This window comes from Schistocerca piceifrons, chromosome 4 (assembly GCF_021461385.2).
Source record: "Schistocerca piceifrons isolate TAMUIC-IGC-003096 chromosome 4, iqSchPice1.1, whole genome shotgun sequence".
Classification (NCBI taxonomy): domain Eukaryota; kingdom Metazoa; phylum Arthropoda; class Insecta; order Orthoptera; family Acrididae; genus Schistocerca; species Schistocerca piceifrons.
The window spans coordinates 836,645,465-836,670,536 of record NC_060141.1 but is presented as its reverse complement, the minus strand read 5'-3'; the positions used below and the strand labels follow the sequence as shown (position 1 = coordinate 836,670,536).

At 41.9% G+C, this 25,072-nt stretch overlaps 1 protein-coding gene across 2 annotated transcripts in view; it reads left to right on the top strand.

Annotated features, from left to right (window-relative positions):
* The window catches only part of LOC124794883 (F-box/LRR-repeat protein fbxl-1-like), a 131,094-nt gene that overhangs the window by 69,027 nt on the left and 36,995 nt on the right, over nt 1-25,072 (top strand). For both annotated transcript variants that reach the window (XM_047258577.1, XM_047258578.1), the window contains one exon: nt 14,716-15,023. In XM_047258577.1, the coding sequence (XP_047114533.1) occupies nt 14,716-15,023 (308 nt within the window). The remainder of the gene's footprint in view (nt 1-14,715; nt 15,024-25,072) is intronic.

Genomic DNA, 25,072 nt, shown 5'->3' with positions numbered 1-25,072 from the left:
TCCACAGTACATCGATGTTGTCGCCAGTGGTCGGTGGAAGGTGCACGTGCCCGTCGACCTGGGACCGGACCGCAGCGACGCACGGATGCACGCCAAGACCGTAGGATCCTATGCAGTGCCGTAGGGGACTGCACCGCCACTTCCCAGCAAATTAGGGACACTGTTGCTCCTGGGGTATCGGCGAGGACCATTCGCAACCGTCTCCATGAAGCTGGGCTACGGTCCCGAACACCGTTAGGCCGTCTTCCGTTCACGCCCCAACATCGTGCAGCCCGCCTCCAGTGGTGTCGCGACAGGCGTGAATGGAGGGACGAATGGAGACGTGTCGTCTTCAGCAATGAGAGTCGCTTCTGCCTTGGTGCCAATGATGGTCGTATGCGTGTTTGGCGCCATGCAGGTGAGCGCCACAATCAGGACTGCATACGACCGAGGCACACAGGGCCAACACCCGGCATCATGGTGTGGGGAGCGATCTCCTACACTGGCCGTACACCACTGGTGATCGTCGAGGGGACACTGAATAGTACACGGTACATCCAAACTGTCATCGAACCCATCGTTCTACCATTCCTAGACCGGCAAGGGAACTTGCTGTTCCAACAGGACAATGCACGTCCGCATGTATCCCGTGCCACCCAACGTGCTCTAGAAGGTGTAAGTCAACTACCCTGGCCAGCAAGATCTCCGGATCTGTCCCCCATTGAGCATGTTTGGGACTGGATGAAGCGTCGTCTCACGCGGTCTGCACGTCCAGCACGAACGTTGGTCCAACTGAGGCGCCAGGTGGAAATGGCATGGCAAGCCGTTCCACAGGACTACATCCAGCATCTCTACGATCGTCTCCATGGGAGAATAGCAGCCTGCATTGCTGCGAAAGGTGGATATACACTGTACTAGTGCCGGCATTGTGCATGCTCTGTTGTCTGTGTCTATGTGCCTGTGGGTCTGTCAGTGTGATCATGTGATGTATCTGACCCCAGGAATGTGTCAATAAAGTTTCCCCTTCCTGGGACAATGAATTCACGGTGTTCTTATTTCAATTTCCAGGAGTGTAATTACTTTTTAAATATACCCCAGACATTAAGCAGGAATTTTGGGGTGCAGATGAGGAGAGCAGCACCCAAGGCACCCAGCAGTATGACGGCAGTCCCAACATACGAAAAGAAAGTTTTAAAAATGATTAAAAGTCTCAAGTCCAACATGTCAGCTGGAGTAGTTGAGGTGTCAATAATAATAGCAAAGAAAACAGCTAATCAAATAGCGAAACCATTGGTGCACGTAGCAAACGTGTCAATGGCTGAGGGAGTGTTTCCACAGAAACTGAAAATTTCTAAAGTCGTCCCCCTGTTGAAAAAGAGAATTAAGCTTAAAATAGAAAACTACAGACCTGTCTCACTTCTCCCAACTTTCTCAATGTGTGACTCTATATTTCATTTGTATCTGTAAAACCTTAATCTTAATATCCACAATCTGGTAAACAGTAATCAGCACAGTTTTCAAGCTGGGAGAAGTACCGAAACAGCTGTACTGGAATACACAAAAGAAATAATCAGTAAATTGAGAGAGGGAAAAAGTGTAGTTGGATTAAATCTAGATCTGTCAAAAACCTTTGACACTGTTGACCACAGCATACTTTTGGAAAAACCTGAAGCTATAGGTATTAGAGGACCGGTAAAAAAGTGGTTTGAGTCGTATCTGGAAAAGAGGATGCAGGTAGTTGAAATTACAGCACCAAATATTAACCAAAAAATTAAACTAAGGTCAGGTCCAAGGGAGGTCACTGTAGGAGTACCCCAAGGAAGTGTATTAGGCCCTTTGCTATTCCTCATTTACATTAGTGATATCCGGGTGTCAGAGAGAAAAGCTAGAATCGTGTTATTTGCTGATGATACTAGTTTAATAGTTAGTGATATGAAGCAGTCATTGCACAGTGCTGTGGACCATGTCCTACAAGATATACAAAAATGGTTTAGTGCAAACAAGCTAACAGTGAATGAAAAAAAAAACTAATTATGTGCAATATGGAAAAATAAGTGAACATGATGACCTAAATGCCACCATGGAGGACAAACAACTTGAGTACAGTGTGCAAAATTCCTGGGTATGCACAGTGATGAGAAGATAAACTGGAAGGACCATTTGGTGAGCTTAGCACTAAAACTAAATTCAGCATGTTTTGTACTTAGAATAATTTCAAGAGTTTGTAGTAATGACTGTACCAGATTAGTATATTTTGGCCATTTTCAGTCCATTGTGTCCTATGGGATAGTATTCTGGGAAAAAATAAATTGTCGTCTAAATGAGACTTTCAAATTGCAAAAATGCGCTATTCGGATAATGAGCCAGAGCCCACCTCAAACACATTGTAGGCCCCTTTTTAAAGCATTGAAAATTTTAACAATTCCATAATTATACATTCTGAAATTTCTGTTGATGATCAAAAGAAATCAGGACAAAATTAAAACCAATACAGACTATCATAATTACGATACACGGCAATGTAAAGCTCTCCCCTTACAAGCTGTAACAAGGACCCGAAGTCAGAAACATGTTTGTAATCAAGGCATCAAACTTTTTTAATGCACTACCAAAACATATCAAAGAGCTGGAAAATGAGGATAAATTTAAAACTGTTATAAAGAGTCACATGCTTGACAAATGTTGATACAGTGTAAGTGAATTTCTAGGCTCAACTGTATTAGAATATAAAGAACCACATGCTTGACAAATGTCACTACAGGATAAGTGAATAGCTCTGCTCAACTGTATAAGAATATATGATATCATAAATGTGACAAATGAAATCACAACATCAAGGAATAGGTCTGTTAAGCACATAAGAAATTATGTTATAAAAACACTTATTAGTTGTATTTTGTATTAAACATAAGATAGATTCATATGAATTCAGCATAGAAAAACATTTTGTTAAGATATTATATAGTTGTTGAAATGTATCCTGACAAATCCTATATCACAAGTGTGATCATTGGGATGATAATAAATAAATAAATAAATTGGGGGGAAAATAACTCCCTGGCACAATATGGCTAAAGGAAGGAGTAGCTCGATACAGCACAATCTGCGGCATTGAGGAGTAATTAATTTGGTGGTGAAGGGAAGTATATTTGATTATAATGCTTTACTTGGACTGAAGTTCAAAATACTTTTCAGTTACTGGTGCCTGCTATATGAAGTGGACTTTGAAGGAATATGAGGAAACTCTGTACACCATAATAAATCTCCATTTCATCGCAATAATATAATAGTTTTGTTGTAATACTTCCTTCTTTTGTTTACCCACCTCAGTGTAGAAAACTATTAGTAGATCAGTTTTCTTGGATTTAGTAAAATAATTTGTTCTTATTTTTAAGTCAAAGACAACTACCACTCATTGCTGTAATAAAAGGCTTATTACATTCTCTGAGTTTCTAATTGCAATCTTCCATTTGGGCTAAATGGGTCTTTAATGCTTCTTTTCCATATAACTTCCCAAACTCTGTGCAAAATAAATAAAAATACCCAGTTGCAAATTTTTTAAATTGTGAATAATTCCTCTCACTACAGATAATGTGATATTGTGAATTGTGATAATTGTGATAATTCCTCTCACTACTCACTATGAATCTACATTATACATTCACAAATCATTTCCTATGATGAACAGGTGGAAAATAATTCTACTGGCAATAGGCAATAACTGAACATTTTCTTAATATAAATTACACGGTACAGTTACAGAGCCGTCACCTTTTTTTTATTGACTATACAGCTGCCGTGTTCTCACCTTTGCTGACTGTCAGCTAAAAAATCGTGGTGCCTGGTGTTGCATCAGATGAGAAAGATGATACCACACTGTCAGTATTGTAAACTCCACATGAAATGGAGAATGAGAAAACATTTGAGTAAATGTATCGAAAAGAAACTAAACTAAACTACGCCCGAACAGGCCGTGAAGGCACAACGGTACCAACCGGCTGCCATGCCGTCCTCAGCCCACAGGTGTCACCGGATACAGAGGGGGACGTGGTCAGCACACTGCTCTCCCGGCCGTACGTATGTTTAAGAGACCGGAGCTGCCACTTCTCGATCGAGTAGCTCCTCAGTTTGCCTCGCGAGGGCCGAGTGCACCCCGTTTGCCGACAGCGGTCGGCAGATCGGATGGTGACCTGTCCGAGTGCTAGCCCGGCCCGACAGTGCTTAACTTCGGTAATCTGGTGGGAACAGATGTTACCACTATGGCAAGGCCACTGCCAAATGTATTGAGATGAAGCTAACGTAAATGCTGTGAAGTATAAAATTATTAATGTTTGCCTGATGTCATTTGGGCAGGGAATGTTAGTAAGACTACATATTTTAGAGGCAGACCAGAACTTAATTACAGGAAAGAAGGAAAGACATTCAAACAAGTGTAGGCTGAGTGGTTATTCAGAGATGAAGAGGCAGACAGCTGCATCAAACTAGGCAACTCGTACAAATCTCTGGATGTAAGAATTTGTAGGGAAATTGAACTGAACTGTTTTGTAGCCTCTGCCATAGGTAAACAGGTGGCAGACTTTGGTTCATTGGTAGAACACTAAGAAAATAGAATGAGTGCACAAAAGAGATTGCTTGCAAAACACTTCTGCAATCCATTCTAGAATAATGCTCAGGTGTGTGAGACCCATACCAGACAAGACTGATAGGGAATATTCAGAGGATAGAAAGAAAGGCAGCCCAAATGATCACAGGCTTGTCTGACCCGTGAGAGAGTGTCACAGATATACTGCGGATACTGAATTGACAGACTCATCTACATCTACATCTGCATCTATACTCTGCAAACCACGGTGAGCTACACGGCGGAGAGTATGTCCCGTTTTACCAGTTACTGGGGTTTCTTCCTGTGACATTCGTGTATGGAGCATGGGAAGAATGATTGTTTAAATGCCTCTGTGTGTGCAGTAATTATTCTAATCGTACCATCGCGCCACCTCTGTGAGCAATACGTAGGGAGTTGTAGTACATTCCTAGAGTAATTATCTAAAGCCAGCTCTTGAGGGATCATTAACAGAGTTTGTTGGGATAGTTTACATTTATCTCCAAGAGTCTTCTGGTTCAGTTCCTTCAGTATCTTTGTGACAGTCTCCCACAGATTAAAAAACCTGTGACCATTAGTGTTCCCCTTCTCTGTATACATTAATATCCCCTGTCAGTCCTATCTGGTACGGCTCCTACCCACTGGAGCAATATTTTAGGATAGGTCACACGAGTGATTTGTAAACAATCTCTGTTGTAAACTGATAGCACTTCCCTAGTATTCTACCAATAAACTGAAGTCTACTACGTGCTTTATCCATGACTGAACCTATGTGATTATTCCATTTCATGTACCTACAAAGCATATACAAGCACCTGGTTGTAGAGATGGCTGATTCCAGCAGTGACTCATTGGTATTTTGGTCATAGGTTACTACATTTTTTTCATTTTGTGAAGTGCAAAATTTTACATTTCTGAACATTTAGAGCCAGTTGCCATACTCTGCATCATGTTGAAATCTTATCAAGATCTGACTGAATATTTATGCGGTTTCTCTCAATTAGTACTTCATTATAGATAGCTGAATCATCTGCAAAAAGACTGGTTTTACTATTCATATTGCCTACAAGTCATTAATATACAACATGAACAGCAATGGTCCCTGGTGCACAGCCAAAGTTATTTCTACATCTGATGATGGCTCTCCATCCGAGATAACAGGCTGCACTCTCCCTACCAAAAAGTCCTCAACCCAGTCACAAATTTCATTTGATACCCATATGATCATACTTTTGACATTGCAGTACTAAGACAATTGCTTTTTGGAAATCGAGAAACACTGCGTCTACCTGGTTGCCTTGATCCAAAGCTTTCAGTATGACATGTGAGAAAAGTGCAAATTGGGATTTTCACATGATCAATTTTTTAAAAAACCGTGCATCACTTCTACAACGCTTCTTGTAGATGAGTGTGACCTGTGCCATTTTTTCAAAAATTCGGCACGGCTTTTTGTTCGAGGATCTACGATAGATTGTAGTGAGGAGAGGGGTTAACTTGGCTGCAAATTCAGCAGAGAATCTGACAGGAACTCCATTGGGCCCTGGAGCTTTGTTTAGTTTTAACAATTTCAGCTGTTTCTCAGCACCATTGACACTAACACTTATTTAATTCATCTTTCCAGTGGTTTGAGGATTAAATTGGAGCAATTCTCCTGGGTTTTCCTTTGTAAAGGAACAGTTGAAAATTGAGTTAAGCATTTCACCCTTTCATCTACATCTACATCATACTCTGCAAGCCACCTAATGATGTGTGGTGGAGGGTACTTTCACTACCACTTTTTGACCCTGCAACCCTGTTCCACTCCTGAATAGTGTGTGGGAAGATTGATTGTCGGTAAGTCTCTGTATTGGCTCTAATTTCTTGAATTTTCTCCTCGTGGTTAATACACGGGATGTATGTCGGGGCGAAGTAATATGTTGTCGGACTCCTCCTGAAAAGTGCTGTCCTGAAATTTCAATAGGAAATCTCTCCGTGATGCACAATGCCTCTCTTGTAACATCTACCAGTGGAGTTTGTATAACATCTCTGTAATGCTCTCTCGCCAGCTAAAAGATCCCGTGATGAAATGTTCTGCTCTTTGTTGGATCTTCTTTATCTTCTCTACCAGTTCTACCTGATAGGGATCCCAGATAGATGAACAATACTCAAGAATCAGATGAACAAGTGCCTTATAAGCCACTTCTTTTGTGAATGAGTTATATTTCCTTAAGATTCTTCCGATGAATCTGAGTCTTGTGTCTGCTTTTCCCAGTATCTGTTTTATATGGTCATTCCACTTAAGGTCACTCTGGATAGTTACACTTGGATATTTTATGGCAGACACTGTCTCAAGGTGTTTGTCATCAATAGTGTAGCTGTACAGTAATGGATTTCTTTTTCTATGTATGCGCAAGATGTTACATTTATTTATGTTCAGGGTCAACTGCCAGAGTCTGTTCCATTCATCAATTCTCTACAGGTTGTTCTGCAAATTCTTATTATCTTCTGATGTTGCTACTTTGGTATAGACAACTGTGTCATCTGCGAATAGCCTTAAAGAGCATCCGATGCTTTCTTCTAAATCATTTATGTATATTGTTAACAGCAACGATCCTATCACACTTCCCTGTGGTACTCCGAATATTACCTTTACACCTGTCGATTTAGTTCCATTAAGAGCAACATGTTGAGTTCTGTCTGCAAGAATGTCTTGAATCCAATTGCAGGTCTGCTGTGATACTCCGTAACCACATATTTTTTTCATTAAATGGCAATGAGGGACGGTGTCAAATGCCTTACTGAAATCAAGGAACACGGCGTCAACCTGAGCACCATTGTCCACTGTGCTGTGGATCTCATGGAGGAATAGAGTGGGCTGAGTTTCACAGGATTCCTATTTGTGGAATCCATGTTGATTTCATTAAAGGAGATGTTCATTTTCCAAAAATGTCATAATTCTTGAGCATAAAACATGTTCCATAATTCAACAACAGATTGACATCAATGATATACGTCTGTAACTGTGTGGATCTGTCTTACGGCCTTTCTTAAAAATGGGAATGACCTGCCTTTTTTCCAGTTGTTAGGTATTTTTCATTGCTCAAGCGATCTGCAATAAATTACTGCTAGAAGGGGAGCAAGTTCTTTTGCATAAACTTTATAGAATCTTATAGGTATCTCATCTGGGTCTCAAACCTTTCCACTATTAAGCTATTGTAGCTGCTTTTCAGTTCCGTGATCAGTTATCTCAATATCTGCCACTTCGATGTTCGTACGATGATTGAAAGTCCACGGTGAAGCAGCTTCAGAAGACCGAATTCAGTATTTTGGCCTTCTCTTTGTTATCTTCCATTTTGGTGCCAGTGTGGTCACCAAGAGAATGAATAAATGATTTTGACCCACTTACTGATTTTACATACAACCAAAATCTCGTAGTCTTCGTTGATCCATTATGGACGCTGGCATGAACTTCCTGATGCGATAATTTACCAACAGCCGTATGTATTGTAGAAATTTATTTTATTTTATGAAATTCTATGTGCTATCAGTTTCGGCATTACATTGATGCCATCTTCAGGCCCCACACGTCATAGTCGTAAAATTGCTATACACGGAGGGAGCCATATAATTGGATCCGTGATTCAAATCATTGTGCAACAGCTCTTGGTGGCCAGGCGACACAGCCTCTCTTAGGGTTTTTTCTCAGATTTGTTGACAATGTCTTACTTTCAAAATCATTGAACGCTTCTCTCATTGCTCTCCTTACACTCATTTTCGCTTTGTTCAGCTTTTGTTTGTCACCTAGGTTTTTACTTCTCTTGAATCTGAGTTGAAGTGCTCTTTGTTTATGTAGTGCTTTTCTAACATGACTATTACACCATGGTGGATCTTTTCCATCTCTTAAAACATTACTCATAACATACTTGTGTAGGGCATATTGAACGATGCCTTTGAATTTTTTCCATTTGTTCTCCACATCTTTGTCCTCATCACCGAATATTTGATACTAACTGCTGAGATATTCTGAAATTTATATCCTGTCACCCTTGCTGAGCAAATATGTCTTCCTACCTTTCTTAACATTCCTTGTAGGACCCATCATCATAGATTCTGTCACAGCCTTGTGATTACTGATACCTTTCTCTGTGTTAACTGATTTTATAAGTTCAGGTATGTTTGTTGCCAGGAGGTCTAAAACGTTATCCTCTTGAGTTGGTTCTCTAACTATCTACTCAAAGTAATTTTAGGGCAAGACATCCAGGACAATGGCTCATGATTCTCTGTCTCTGGCACCACTTTTGATGGCATAACACTTCCAATCTATACCTGGCAAGTTGAAGTCACCCCCTATTACAGCGGCACAATCAGAAAAATTACTAATGATATTGTGCAAGTTCTGTCCGAAGCATTCTACAACTACAGATCCTGACCCAGGTGGTCTATGAAAGCATTGGATAACCATTGTTGACCGTTATTTGATACTCAATTTCACCCAGATTAATTCACATTCAGAGTCCGTGGTAACCTCACTAGATATTATCGAATTTTTTACTGCAATATGCACGCTGCCACCATTGGCGACTAACCTATCCCTAGGATAAACATTCCAGTCTGAACTTAGGATTTCATTGTCACTGATGTCTGGTTTCAACCAGCTTTCTGTTCCCAATACTAACTGTGCAATGCCACCTTCAGTAAGTGATACTAATTCTTGGACCTTTCCTGGGATGCTCCTGCAGTTTACTAAAATCATATTAATCTTTCTATCTCTGATCTGCGAGGACCAAGAATCTCCGTGGTTGCTGTGGTTGATTTGACATGCAAATCATCTTTGCTCCCAAGGGAGGAGTTCTCTAACCTGAAACAGCTCCGTGTGCACACCACACGTACTCCACTACTCTAGTAGCCGCATCCTGCATTTATAGTTCAATTCTTTTATCTTGGCGGCTTGCGCATGCCCGCCCAGATGCGGGAGATTGCTGCGTTGCCAGTTGCAAACGACGTACACGCCAAGAGAAGCAGCGCCAATTTACGTTTAGGCGGGAGCGCGCAGTTTATGAAGTAAAGCCACCACGGCCGCACCAACCCTTTCGCTGCTAAGAGACGTGCTCCCCGCATTCCGTTTAACAAAAGTCCTGGAGTACTCTAAAATATCAAGCAAAATACCGACAAACACTGTTGGTATGACTACGAATTGCTCACGTTTCATCGAAGTACAATAGGAAATAAACAATTACCGCTTTTCTTTATTGCAAAAAAGCGGTTCGTGAGAATGATACAAACACCTTTCCTTGCTATCACCTGAATTAGGAGGCTTATTGCTTGTTTGGCTTAATTAATTAATAGAATATGAAGCAGTTGGTATAAATAATGCTTTTTCCAAACTTTCTATAAAAAAAAGTCTGCTATCAAGACTTTGCTTTTGTTCGATTACTTTATATATGACTGAACGTTTCTAAAACTTAAGACACTCGTCCGTGCTCTGCACTGCAGTCAAGTTCTGGCAACATCGTTCTCTGTTCATCGGCTGACTGTGTTTTGTGACGTCAGATGCGCAGAAAGAACCTAAACTTGCCCGCCGTCATAAATGACGCGCACTTTAGTGCACGCCTGACCTATTAATGGGAACCTTAAAATTCTGCACCCGATAGCGGAGGTCGTGAAATTTGCATCCGATACTGCCACAGAGTCGTCTGAGCCTCTGGTTTAGATCTTCCACTCTGCTCCAAACCGGAGGACCACGATCGACCCTGGGTACGATGCTACAAATAGACAGCTCAGCCTGCAACCTGCGTGCAAATTCTGAGGCAGTGGCTACCTTCGCCTTACACGCTTAATTACGGTTATATCTGTTATTGGTTGCTGATTTTTAAGTACTTTGTCACACACAATGATGATGGTTAACATTCACAACAATCCTCACTGCAATCGACGGTCGTTACCGGCAGACGCGGTTCATGCGAAACACAAAATTCGGCACTTGTCACTTTCAGTTTTATATCACTCACAAATCGGTATTGATGAGGGTCAACCCCACAACGATAATGGGGATGCGCTCATTTGTTACACTTCCGTGAATTTACAATTTACTCCTCATTCGGCACATCCGCCATTGACACCATACTCGGCTCGACCACCCTTCTTGCCCATCTTCTCAGTACTGCCGCTCACTCGACACTCCTCTCACTGCCTCCTGCAGCGCTCGACAATCGACTCCTGTCTACTATTGACCTGGGCGTCGGATACTAGTATCTGTGTTCATGGGATCACAGATCCCTTACAACATTAATCTCATTTCCTTCTTTCAAGACATTGTCCATTCTGTTCAGCTGCTCTTCCAGGTCCTTTGCTGTCTTTGAGAGAATTACAATGTCATCGGCAAACCTCAAAGGTTTTATTTCTTCTCCATAAATTTTAATTCTTTCTCCAAATTTTCTTTTGTTTCCTTTACTGCTTGCTCAATATACAGATTGAATAATATCAGGGATAGGCTACAACCCTGTCTCACTCCCTTCTCAACTGCTGCTTCCCTTTCATGCCCTTTGACTCTTATAATTGCAATCTGGTTTCTGTACAAGTTGTAAATAGTTTTTCGCTCCCTGTAAATAACACCGGCTACCTTCAGTATTTGAACAAGATTATTCCAGTCAACATTGTCAAAAGCTTTTTCTGAGTTTACAAATGCTAGAAACATAGGTTTGCCTTTCCTTAACCCATCTTCCAAGTTGTAGGGCCAGTATTGCCTCACATTTTTCAACATTTCTACAGAATCCAAATTGATCTTCGGTGACTCAGCTTCTACCAGTTCTTCCATTCGTCTGCAAAAAATTCGTGTTAGTATTTTGCAACCGTGACGTATTAAACCGATAGTTTGATAATTTTCACATCTATCAACACCTGCTTTCTTTGGGATTGAAATTATTGTATTCTTCTTGAAGTCTAAGGGTATTTCACCTGTCTCGTACATCTTTCTCACCAGATGGAAGAGTTTTGCCATGACAGGCTCTCACATGGCTGAGTGTTGTGGAGTGTTGTCTACTTCCCAGGCCTTGTTTTGACTTAGGTCTTTCAATGCTCTGTCAAATTCTTCAGCCGTATCATATCTCCCATTTCGTTTTCATCTACGTCATCTTGCATTTCCATAATATTACCCTCAAGTACATTACCCTTGTATAGACCCTCAATATACTCCTTCCACCTTTCTGCATTTCCTTCTTTGCTTAGGGCTGGTTTTCCATCTGCGCTCATCTTTACAGTTGACCTCTAGCCATCCCTGCATAAGCATTTTGCCCTCCCTGTCGATCTCATTTTTGAGATGTTCGTATTTCTTTTTGCCTGCTTCATTTATGGCATTTTTATATTTTCTTCTTTCATCAGTTAAATTCAATAACTGCTGAGTTACCCAAGGATTTCTGCTAGCCCTCATATTTTTACCTACTTGATCCTCTGCTGCCTCCACTATTTCATCTCTCAAAGCTGCCCATTCTTCTTGTATTGTACAGTTAACCATTAGGATTTCAATACTCTCACCTGTGGGAGACATTTCTTTCGATCTTACACTGATACTTCTGGGTTTCCTACATCTATTGTTATCTGGATTGGATGGAGAGTCGCCTAACCTGAGAAACCCTTGTGTGAATCCCACACACAGTGAGTTACCTCTGATGTGTAGTGCATGCCTGACCTACTTAGGGAGTCCCTACAGTTCTCAACCCTATGGTGCAAGTCCAGGAAGTTGTAGCCTAGTTTGTCACACAACTTTTGAATTCTCTGGTTCAGTCCTTCCACTCTACTCATAACCAAAGGGCCACCATCACTTCCGGGGAGAATGCTGCAAATTGTGAGCTTCATTGAAACTCCACGCACAATGCTGGTCCTCTCAACCTTCTCTGCCAGTTGTCGGAATGACACAAGAATGATTTCAGAGCCCAGACGACAGACATCATTTGTTCCAATGTGTGCCACAGTCTGTAGTTGGCTGCAACTTATTCTTTCAATGACTCCTGGAACAGCCCGTTCAACATGTTGAATGAGCCCGCCCCCCCCCCCCCCCCCAGGCACTGAGTGCACCTGATGTTCTTTCCCGTCCCTTGCTGCCATTTCCCTGAGGGGTACCACCATTCACCGTACATTCAAAGTGCTGACGATTAATTGACCCCTACCCTTTTGCGTTTGCTTCCTCTCGACACTGGACAAAACAGGTTTCCCCACAACAGGTGTAGTGGGTTCCACTGGCTCAGTTTCAGTGAAAGACGGCACTTCGAACTTGTCGGTTAGGGGGATCGGTACGACAGTCTGAGTCCTCCTCGGTCACCGTCCGCCCTGTACAAGCCACGCAAAGTCAGTTGGACAGGTAATGACAGATCCTGTACTTTCTGCAGAGGAGGCAGGATCCACAGGAGAAGAGGTACCTCTGGTAGAGGTATCACAGGTACACGACTCTCGGGAGTTCTTCCGACACACCAATTCGCAGCAGCTGTCAATCGTTTGTCAGTAGTCGTGGTAATTTCCGACTGCTTCTGAACGTCGACCAACTCGTATAGTTTACATATATCTTGAGAAAGCCTGTTAAAAGCTTCAAGAACATGCTTGTAATGATAATTCTATAAATATACTACATCCCCTTATATATATTGCTCACATAAGGATTGTGAGAACAAGAGAAGGTTATTTACAGCATGCAGAGGGGCATTCAAACAATCATTCTTCCTGTGCTCCGTACATGAATGGAATTGAAAGAAACCCTAATAGATGACACAGTGGGTCATCCCCTCTTCCACTCACTTTGTAATGAAGCAGGGTTGCCCACTGATATCCTGTTTTGGTTTTACACTGCTTTAGTAACTTAGTTAAGCAATGAACTTGTATTTTTTTTCATTTTCACTACTCAGATTCCGACTACAGATTCTGTGACGTTCAGCCTCAGCGTACAGAATTCAGAAATAGTTTAAATAAAATTCCCCTTGTAAAATCTATTATTTCAGTACATTCTAATGTCCATTCTGAAAGTAATGAGCTAATTAGTTTTATTGGAAATGCATCATATTAACAGTTATGAACAATGACATATATTGTGCAATACATATTAAATAAAATTCGAGTGAGCTAATAGATCGAATTCAGCTAGAAGACTGCATCTAAAAGAAAGCCTAAATTTTACTGATTCCAGCAAAGTGTTTAAATTAACCTAAAGTCTATTAATTAAATAGATATTAAGACTTGAAATCTGCAGCCTGTATGACTTTAAGTGCCAATTGGGACCAAACTACTGTATAATTCCGAGATCTGTTTTGATACTTTTGCTACCTATATTTTCTTCGTAAAATGACTCCAGTCTCAACTTTGTAAGTGCATTAATTAAGAATTAAGTAAATTTGAATATGTAAAAATTATTGTTCAAGAGGTGCCATGGTTATAAGTCAGGAATTCCCACGGCGGATGCATAAGTTAGTTCCCTGTATTTAAATTGATACAGCTCACTCATGTTATTTAAGTAATAAAACCCTATAGTTAACTTCAAAACCAATTAGAAAGGATCATTTTAACCCTGGGAAATTATAAAGTATGATATATTAACTTGACGATTAAGTGTAAGAGGCCTGGTCACATGAATATTGTGTGTGCGAGTGATAACAAATAAATCACACTGTGGTTGACATAAATGTTCAACAGTGAATATGATCTTGACTTTTGATTTTGGAAAACTTAACCTAGGATCCTGGCTTCTTAATTTCAATGTGATTTAGGTGAGACAGACGCAGCTACCGGGAAGACAATATTGAATAAGCAAAGCAAGGTAGGTCGAGAACATTGCGCACTATCTACTGGGTGAGGAAATGTTTCAAAACCGGTTCATCCAGTTGTGACATGAACTTTAAGTGGCACTAATACATGATACATGTCCCGGCACGCTCCAACTTCACTGCGGTTTGCTGAGTGTGGATGTAGATGGTGTTCTTACACTCATTTTCACATTAACGAGAATGCAGCTGTATAAATTCGTAGAGAATATTAATAGCAATACTGGTATTGAGAAGGTTGGTTTCAGTGTGTGAAATATGACAATAGTAAATGAATAGTTACATCCCATAATGAGATGTAATCTATGGAAAATACTGATGTACTAACAAATACACTGCAATTTGTTCTCCCTGCAGCTCCTGAAGTACATATTTGAGAAGTGTCCGAAGATAGAGAAGCTGATAATCGCCAACAACTTACTGGCCGACCGACAGTACGCGGAGTTGGTGTCGCGCCTGGAACACTTGCAGAGCCTGGAAGTGTTCGAGAATCGGAGAGGTGCGGGGCCCGTGGTGCTGCGCTTCCTGGCAGCCACCTGCTCGAAGTTGCGGGAGATAAACCTCAGCTGTGACTACCACCCACTGGAGGACGTCGAGTACTTTGTGAAGGCCAAGAGGGACACACTCACTTCTGCCACCGTGCGCTGGACCATGGCGGGGAAGAGGTGAGTCTGTCGGCATCTTTCTCCGCGTTCTGGTACGTCACCTAAATTCACACAGACGTAAAATACTCCACAAGCCAGTGTACGGTGCGTGGCGGAGGATACCTTTTACCACCTCTAGTCACTATCTTTCCTGCTACACTTGTAAATGGAGCAAGCTGAAAAGTGGCTATCTGTTCTCCTCTGTACCAGTGCCGATTTCTCTTACCTTACCTTTGTGGTCATTATGTGATACGTATGTCGCTTGCTGTAGAATCGTTCTGCAGTCTGTCACAAATGCCAGTTATCTAAATATTCTCAATAGTGCTTCACAAAAATGATATTTTCTTCCCTACAGGCATTCGGATTTCAGTTCTCAGAGTATTTCTGCAATACGCGTTGATCAAACCTGTAACAGATTTCAAATCTGAAATAATTGCATGTATTCCTTTAATCCAATCTGGTATGGATTCCAAACACTTGAGCAGCATTCAAAACACAAGTATTCTATTTGCAGACTTCTTTATAGCTAAGCTACATTTCCATAAAATTCTCCCAAAAAACTAAAGTCAACCACTTGCCTTCTCTTTACACACTCATTCCATTTCCTATCACTTTGCTACATTATGCCTAGATGTTCTGTCAGGCCACACACCACTAATACTGTATTCAGACATTACAGAATTGTTTTTCGTAGTCATTTTTATTAACTTACATTTCCCCACATTTAGAGCAAGCTGCCATCCATCTCATAAAATAGAAACTCTGTCTAAGACGTCCTGAATCTTCCTACAATCACTCAAAGATGACACTTTCCATAAACTACAGCATCAGAAAATTTTCAGTGTCAATGAACTTATTGTATGAAACTTCCTGGCAGATTAAAACTGTGTGCCAGACAGAGACACGAACTCGGGCAAGTGCCCTACCGTCTGAGCTACCCGAGCACGACTCATGAGCCATCCTCACAGCCTCAGTTCTGCCATTACCTCGTCTCCTACCTTCCAGACTTCACAGAAACTCTTCTGTGAACCGTGCAGAACTTATTGTATAGCGTACGGGGCCTGAAGATGGCAACACGAACACGAATTGCCGAAACTGGTTGCTTTCAAAATAAAATAAAATATCTTAAAGTGTACAGCTGTCGGTAAGGTTTATTGACATTGAAAAGTACATACTAGCCGATGTCCCCTAATTGCAACGGACCGACTGAGATTGTCAGAAAATTGTTGCTGTTCACCCTATCTGTCTGGTCATTTGTGTATACAGATGTACAGAGGACAAGAGTGGTCCTAGCACACTTCCCTGGGGAAATCCTGATAGTTACTTTCTCTGTGAGGAACATTCACTGTCCTCATTGATGAGGATTTAAATTGGAGAAAACAAATTTTGGAATTCCTGAAACAACTTAGTTCACCCACATTTGCGCTTAGAAACATTGAAAATCCCACGGAAAGACAAAACAGTAAGCTGACATTTTGTATATTTTAATTCTATAACGTCATATGAAATAATTTTCTGGGATAACTCATCTTTAAAAAAGAAAGTCTTCATAACTCAAAAAGGGCTGTAAGAATAATATGTGTTGCTCACCTGTGATCAACTTGTAGACATCTGTTTAAGGAGTTCTGACTACTGCTTCCCAGTGTATTTATCCCCTCATGAAGTTTGTTGTAAATAATCCACTACAGTTCGAAAGGAGCAATGATGTACAAAATTACAATAGGAGAAGGAGAAATGACATTCATCACTCCACATTAAGGTTGTCTTTTGCACAAAAAGGGGTGCACAGTGCTGCAACTAACATTTTTGATCACTTACACAAGGACATAAAATGTCTGACAGGCAGCCAAGTAAAATTTGAAAACAAATTAAAAAACTTTCTACTTGACAACTCCTGTTCTGTACAAGAATTTCCATTATTGTAACATGTAAAATGTTGTGGGTAAGAATTACTAACTCACATCTGTATATTTAATACATAATAAAAAAAACTTATAAATGTTCAGCATATAGCCATATTTACAAATTAATTTGCACTGCGAACATCAAATAAGACTCGTTTGACGATTACGATTTATCATGCAAAAATGATCCGTGGAACACAAAATGAACTAACTAACTTTTCTATTACGTAAACACTCTTAGAGATGCTTACTTATCTGAGAACCTATTCTACGAGCTCGAACCTTCATTAACGGTCTGCTGTTTGGCACCGTGTCGAATGCTTCCTGCAGATCTAGGAATTTGCAGTCTGCCTGTTGCCCTCGATTTACAATTTGCAGGACATCGTGTGAGAAGAGGACGAGCCGAGTTTCACCGGAATGGTGATGTCTAGATCCCTATCGATTTTTGGATACGAGCTTTTCTCTCTCAAGAAGATTTGTTGTAATGGAAACTCCGGGTAGGAATATCGACAATGTAGGAAAAGACAGATTGCTACTTACCGTAAAGAAGACATATTTAGTTACAGACGAGCACAATTTAAAGACATTTATATAAAGCTTTCAGCCACAGCCATCATCAGTAAAAGAGAGACACGTGCCATTCGTACGTACAAGAAAGCATACCTCACGCAGACACGACCACCGACTTCAGTTTCTCGGGCCGGAATGTGACTGCGATGTGGGATACGAGCGACAATCTGGAGGGGCAAGGAAGGGGAAGGGGCGGTAGTGTACGAGTGCAGAGAGAGACAAACGCTGCCTAGCGGAGTGAGTGGGGACTCGAATGCTGACGAGTGCGGCGTTAGGAGGTCGTGGGACAGGTAGGTAGGGAAAACAAGGAGCAAACGAGGAGAGGAGCGAGGAAACGTGGGCAGGTGTAATGGCAGAGAATAGCAAACAAGGAAGGTGCGAGATGGGAATGGAGAGGAGATAACAGAATGTAGGGGAGTGGAAACTGTCGGATACAGAGTGCAGGAACAGTATGTTACTGTAGGTTGAGTTTGGGATAGTTACAGGAGCACAGTTCGGAAAGGCTGGTAGTGAATGGGAGGACCCAGATGCCCCGGGTAACGATGCAGGCGTCGAAATCAAGCAAATTATGTTCAGCTGCACGCCATGTCCCAGGGCGGTCCACTTCGCTCTCGGCCACAGTTTGGCAGTGGCCGTTCCTCCCGGTGGACAGCTGGCTGGTAGTCGTACTGATATGAAAAGCTGTGGAGCGGTTGCAACAGAGCTGGTAAATGGCGTGGCTGCTTTCACAGAAGGCCTGGCCCCTGATAGGGTGACAGCACTGGAATAGGGAGTGTTGGGTGACTGACTGAGCCAATTTTTCACCTCTGTCTTCCTCAGAGATATCTCGTCAATGTGCTAACACGAGGATCAGTAGTGTGTCACACAATTATGAGGCTAAGTAAGCAACATCGTTAAGCTTCAGAATCACCACTCTACCATTCCAGCATACCCCCATACTAAGGTATTTGGAATAAAACTGGTTGGACTGCATTGATTTGTACTATTTTTAGGTCGGGTCCTGCCTTCTATTGCACGAATCCTCCCACGTCGACTTACGAGGGTTGCCCAGAAAGTAATGTACCACATTTTTTTTCCCTCAACAACTCTTTATTGAACGTAATGAGAATTACACACACAAAATAATGGTGTTTCATCTGTTGCTGTTGTTGTGGTCTTCAGTCCAGAGACTGGTTTGATGCAGCTCTCCATGCTACTCTATCCTGTGCGAGCTTCTTCATCTCCCAGTACCTACTGCAGCCTACATCCTTCTGAATCTGCTTAGTGTATTCATCTCTTGGTCTCCCTCTACGATTTTTACCCTCCACGCTTCCCTCCAATACTAAATTGGTGATCCCTTGATGCCTCAGAACATGTCCTACCAACCGATCCTTTCTTCTGGTCAAGTTGTGCCACAAATTTCTCTTCTCCCCAATCCTATTCAATACCTCCTCATCAGTTATGTGATCTACCCATCTAATCTTCAGCATTCTTCTGTAGCACCACATTTCAAAAGCTTCTATTCTCTTCTTGTCCAAACTAGTTATCGTCCATGTTTCACTTCTATACATGGCTACACTCCATACGAATACTTTCAGAAACGACTTCCTGACACTTAAATCTATACTCGATGTTAACAAATTTCTCTTCTTGAGAAATTCTTTCCTTACCATTGCCAGTCTACATTGTATATCCCCTGTACTTCAACCATCATCAGTTATTTTGCTCCCCAAATACCAAAACTCCTTTACTACTTTAAGTGTCTCAGTTCCTAATCTAATTCCCTCAGCATCACACAACTTAATTCAACTACATTCCATTATCCTCGTTTTACTTTTGTTGATGTTCATCTTATATCCTCCTTTCAAGACACTGTCCATTCCGTTCAACTGCTCTTCCAAGTCCTTTGCTGTCTCTCACAGAATTACAATGTCATCGGCGAACCTCAAACGTTTTATTTCTTCTCCATGGATTTTAATACCTACTCCGAATTTTTCTTTTGTTTCCTTCACTGCTTGCTCAATATACAGATTGAATAACATCGGGGAGAGGCTACAACCCTGTCTCACTCCCTTCCCAACCACTGCTTCCCTTTCATGCCCCTCAACTCTTATAACTGCCATTTGGTTTCTATACAAATTGTAAATAGCCTTTCACTCCCTACATTTTACCCCTGCCACCTTCAGAATTTGAAAGAGAGTATTCCAGTCAACATTGTCAAAAGCTTTCTGTAAGTCTACAAATGCTAGAAATGTAGGTTTGCCTTTCCTTAATCTACACACCCTATTTTTCTATGTAATCTCCATCCTGTTCTACAGCCTTCCTCCGGCACGAGACGAGGGCGTGTGTGCCCTGTCGGTACCGATCCTTGTTCTGGGGCCAGAGCCAGTGCTTCACTGTCTGAATCGTCTCCTGATTGCCCTCAAAATGTCTTCCACGAATTGCATCCTTTAATGGCCCAAACAAGTGGAAGTGCGAGGGGGCTAGGTCAGGTGCGAGAGCTGTCAACGGTCTCCCCGACCGCTGAAAATCATGGAGCTCTGCCGAACTGCCTTCGTGTCACTTCACCCTCAGTGCCCAACAACTGACTGTACTTCTGTCAACAGCAGGTACTCCTTAAACTCTGGACAATCGTTTTTGAGTATTCCCCACAATTTCTTTTCCTGCAGCGAGTCATTCGATGACGGCACATCACTCGTAACGTCTGTCACCTACAGACGCCATTCTGAAACTGTCCCGAAGCTACGCTATCCGTCGGAAGTGACTGAAACTTGGCACACTCTCTCGGGAGACTTCAAATAATACGTATGTAATGTTTTGCATTTGTAGCATTGTTTCTGGCTGAAAAAATAAAATGCTTTGCATTATTTTCTAGGCAACCCTTGTATTAATGAGAGCATGTAGTTGTCTCAGAGATGAGGCAACAGAGCTTACCTCATCAGCTGTGTCATATCTACTAAGAAAGGTAAAGCTGTGCCAATAGACATTTTTGCTGGATCTGAGCTTTGCAGGTTTGTGTAGTCTGTACTTGAAGCAGCCCATTAGTTAGCTGGCTGGCACATACATTCCAGTGTCGACTACAAGCTCGACGAGAGGTGCTTGATAAGTTATGGATGGTGTTGCATAAAGTGTGAAACCTTTTATCTCTTCTATATCTGTCCCTCTCCTCTCTGTGGCAGTGTGGAAGCTAATTTCATCTCTGCAATCTAGCCATTGTCCAGACTCGAAATCAATGTAAGGCGGTCTTGCAGTAGTTTGCGCACGCACACACAACTGTTTTGAATTTAAATTCTCAGTTCAGAGGCAGTCAGAATCCAGATAGTGCCCAGCACTTTTAGCATCACTAACGTACATCTACATCTACATCTAATCAAGATTTCACTAATCACTGTGAGGTGCTTGGCAGAGGGTACCTCCCACTGTACCTGTTATTAGGGTTTCTTCCTGTTCCACTCTTGTACAGAGTGCAGAAAGAATGATTGTTAATGCCTCTGTGCATGCTGTAATTATTCTGATCTTGCAACTTCCTGGCAGGTTAAAATGGTGTGCCAGACTGAGACTCAAACTCGGGACCTTTGCCTTTCGCAGGCAAGTGCTCTACCAACTGAGCTACCCAAGCACGACTCACGCCCCATCCTCACAGCTTTACTTCTGCCAGTACCTCATCTCCTACCTTCCAAACTTTACAGAAGCTCTCCTGCGAACCATGCAGAACTAGCACTCCTGAAAGAAAGGGTATTATGGAGACATGGCTTAGCCACAGCCTGGGGGATGTTTCCAGAATGAGATTTTCACTCTGCAGTGGAGAGCTTCTGTAAAGTTTGGAAGGTAGGAGACGAGGTATTGGCAGAAGTAAAGCTGTGAGGACAGGGCGCGAGTCGTGCTTGGGTAGCTCAGATGGTAGAGCATTTGCCTGCGAAAGGCAAAGGTCCTGAGTTCGAGTCTCGGTCCAGCACACCATTGTAATCTGCCAGGAAGTCTCATATCAGCACACACTCCATGCTAGTTCTGCATGGTTTGCAGGAGAGCTTCTGTAAAGTTTGGAAGGTAGGAGACAAGGTACTGGCAGAACTAAAGCTGTGAGGACGGGGCGTGAGTCGTGCTTGGGTAGCTCAGTTGGTAGAGCATTTGCCCGCAAAAGGCAAAGGTCCCGAGTTTGAGTCTCGGTCCGGCACACCGTTTTAATCTGCCAGGAAGCTTCATACCAGTGCACACTCCGCTGTACAGTGAAAATCTTCCTGTGTGAGTGATATTTAAGGCATTGTAGTATATTCTTAGAGTCAGCATTTAAAGCCAGTTCTTAGAACTTCAGTAGACTTTCCTGGTATGGTTTATGTCTCACTTCAACAGCCTGCCAGTTCACTTCTTTCAACATCTCTGTGACAGTCTCTTGCTACGGCTCAAACAAACCTGTGACCATTCATTCTGCCCTTCTCCGTATACGTTCAGCGTCTCGTGTTAATCCTACGTAGTACAGGTCCCACGCACTTGAGCGATATTCTAGAATAGGTCGCACGAATGATTTGTAAGCAATCTCCTTTATAGACTGATTGCACTTCCCCAGTAATCTACCAATAAACTGAACTCTACTGCCTGCTTTCTTTACTCATTACTGAGCCTATGTGATCATTCAATTTCGTATCCCTATAAAGTGTTACACCCAGGTATTTGTATGATTTGGCCGATTCCAACAGTGACTCATTGATATTTTCGTCATAGGATACTACATTTTTTCTATTTTTCAAAGTCCACTATTTTACATTTCTGAACATTTAGAGCAAGTTGCCAATCTTTGTACCACTTTGAAATCTTGTCAAGAGCTTACTGATTATTTATGCAGCTTCTTTCAGATAGTATTTCATTATAGATAACTGCATCACTTGCAAAAAGTCTGAGATTACAGTTAATATTGTCTTCAAGGTCATTAATATACAACACGAACAGAAGTGTCTGGACACACTTCTGTGGGGCACACCCTGAGTTACTGCAACACCTGACAGTGACTCTCCATCAAGATAGCACACTGTGTCCTCCCTCCCGAGAATTCCTCAGCCTGCTCACAACTTTCACTTCACAGCCCATACAATGATCCTTTCAGTAATAAGGATAGCTACGGTACTGAGTCAGACACTTTTCGGAAATTGAGAAATGTTGCATCTCCGTGACTGCCTCGATCTGTGGCTTTTAAGATTTCCTGTGAGAAAAGTATGAGTTGGGATCCACACGATCAATGATTTCAAAATCCGTGCTGGTTGGGATGGAGGAGGTCATTCTGTTCAACATACAGCATTACATTTGTACTCAGAATATATTCTAAGATTCTACAGCAGATGGATGCTAAATATATTGGATGGTAGTTTTGTAGATCACTTCTGCCATCCTTCTTGTGGAAGTGTGTGTCCTGTGCTTTCTCCCAACTACAGGGCACAGGTTTTTGTTTGAGTGATCTGCGATAGATTATTGTAAATTAGCCACAGGTCTGATATGGAATTTGATGGAGATTCCGTCAGGCCCTGTAGATTTGTTCAGTTCTAGTGATTTCAGTTATTTTTCAACACCACTGACACTAAAATCTATATTGCTTATCTTTGCAGTGGTGCAAGAATTAAATTGAGTCAGCACCCGTAGATTTTCCTTTGTAAAAGAACATTTGAAAATCAAGTTAAGCATTTCTGCTTTTGCTTTGCTACTCTCAGTCTCAGTCCCTGTCGTGCCCACGAGTGTCTGGAGACATACCAGCAACAGCCTTTACTCGCGATCTGAATTTCTTTTGGTTTCTCGACAGGCCTTCGATAAATTTCTGTGACGGTAGTCATTACTCTCTTGACAGCCAAATTTGTAGCGCCTCTCTGTCCGTAGCCCAATGTTTTAAGAAAATGAACTGCTCTACTAGGTACATATCTGTCAAATTTATGGGCAATTATTTTTTTAAACCTAAGCCACAGTTTGTCTGCAGTATTCTCACTAGAGCTCAATGTTTTGAGTTCCTTACTGAGATATGGCACTACGTCATCTCTATCTAGTTTACTGAATTTGTGAATGTTTCTACTCATTTTGGTGCTTTTTGTATTTTGCTAATCATTGTTACTACAGCTGCCTCAGTCACTGATACCGGCCTATGTGTAAATCCTCAAAGAGCTCAGGTTTATTTATTATTGTTATATCCAATATATTTCTATCGTGACTGGTCTTCCAGACAGTATGATGTAGGTGGTTTAATAATGTTTTGCAGGGTACCCTGCCATGCCCACCACTTACAAAACTGTATTCTTCTCATCTACTATGAGAAATACACCACATCCATTTACCATTAGCCTACTCTTTCAATACGCATTTAAAGTTTTCGCAAAAATCTCACTGCCATCAGTTTCCGGTTTTAACCGGATTTCTGCACCTAGCATTATGTGAGTCACTCTCATCTGAATCCTGCTGCAATTAATCAGTAGGATTTTAAGACTCTCACCTGTACGAGGCATTTCTTTGAATCTTATACGGACACTTCTGCGTCCCCTACATCTGTCATTGTCTGGAGTGAATATTGGGTTACCTAATCTAAAAAGCCCTTGGGTGCACTCAATACACATTCAGCTACCTGGGTAGCAGCCTCTGATATGTAGTGCATTTCTTACCCATTTAGGGGGACCGTACAGTTCTCGATGTTATCTTGCTATTCCAGAAAGTTTCAGAACCTTTGAAGCCTGTCATTCGACCCTTCCACTCCATTCAGAACTGTGGTGCCACAGTAAGTTCTGGGGTCAGTGCTGTAAACCGTGACCTTTGAACAAGGATGGTCTCCTCAGCCTTTCCTGCCATCTGCTTGGGATAATTTGAGTATGACCTCGGAGCCAAGATGACAGGCATCATTTGTTCCAACACCCACCACAACCGGTTCTCGGTTGTGCCTCATTTTGTCAACGGCTGCCAGACTAGCCTCTTCGGTGTGCTGAATGAGACCCCCCAGGCAGGTGAATCTTATCTTCCTTTACATCCCTAGCTGACATTTCCCTAACAGGTACCATTATTTGCCATACATTTGAACTACAAATTAGTGATAGACTGTACACTTTCACATTTCCCTTCTCTTGACCTGAGACAGAACAGGTTTCCGACAGTGAAAGTGAGTCTCACTGGCTGAGTGTAGTTTCAGGGGAAGTCAGCATTTTGAACTTGTCTGTTATTGAGATGGGTCTAACACACGGAGTTCTCCCTGGTTCCTGTCTCCCCTGGAAATGTTGCCTAGCCCTCCCACTGACACGTCACCCACAGCCGAGTGGATGAATAGTCTTCTGTAGAGGAGACAGGAGAGGATAGTGCTGGAGGTAACTTTGTTACCTCTGGTACAAAACTCTGGGGAGCTCTCCCAACACACATATTCAAAGCAGTTTCCAATTGTTTGACAATAGTTAGGCAATTTCCATCTATCTCATCCCATGTTTGAGAACAGCCTTCACAGTGAGGCTCCGTTGTGGCGGGTGCAATGTTTTACTAAACAGCAACAAATAACTTTAAAATAAGTCTGCTGATTCTCTTTTAATTTCTGGATTTGTTAAGCTAAAAGTATTACTAATTCCCTTTAAGTGCTGAAGCAATAAGCATACAAAACAGTATTTCCATAAA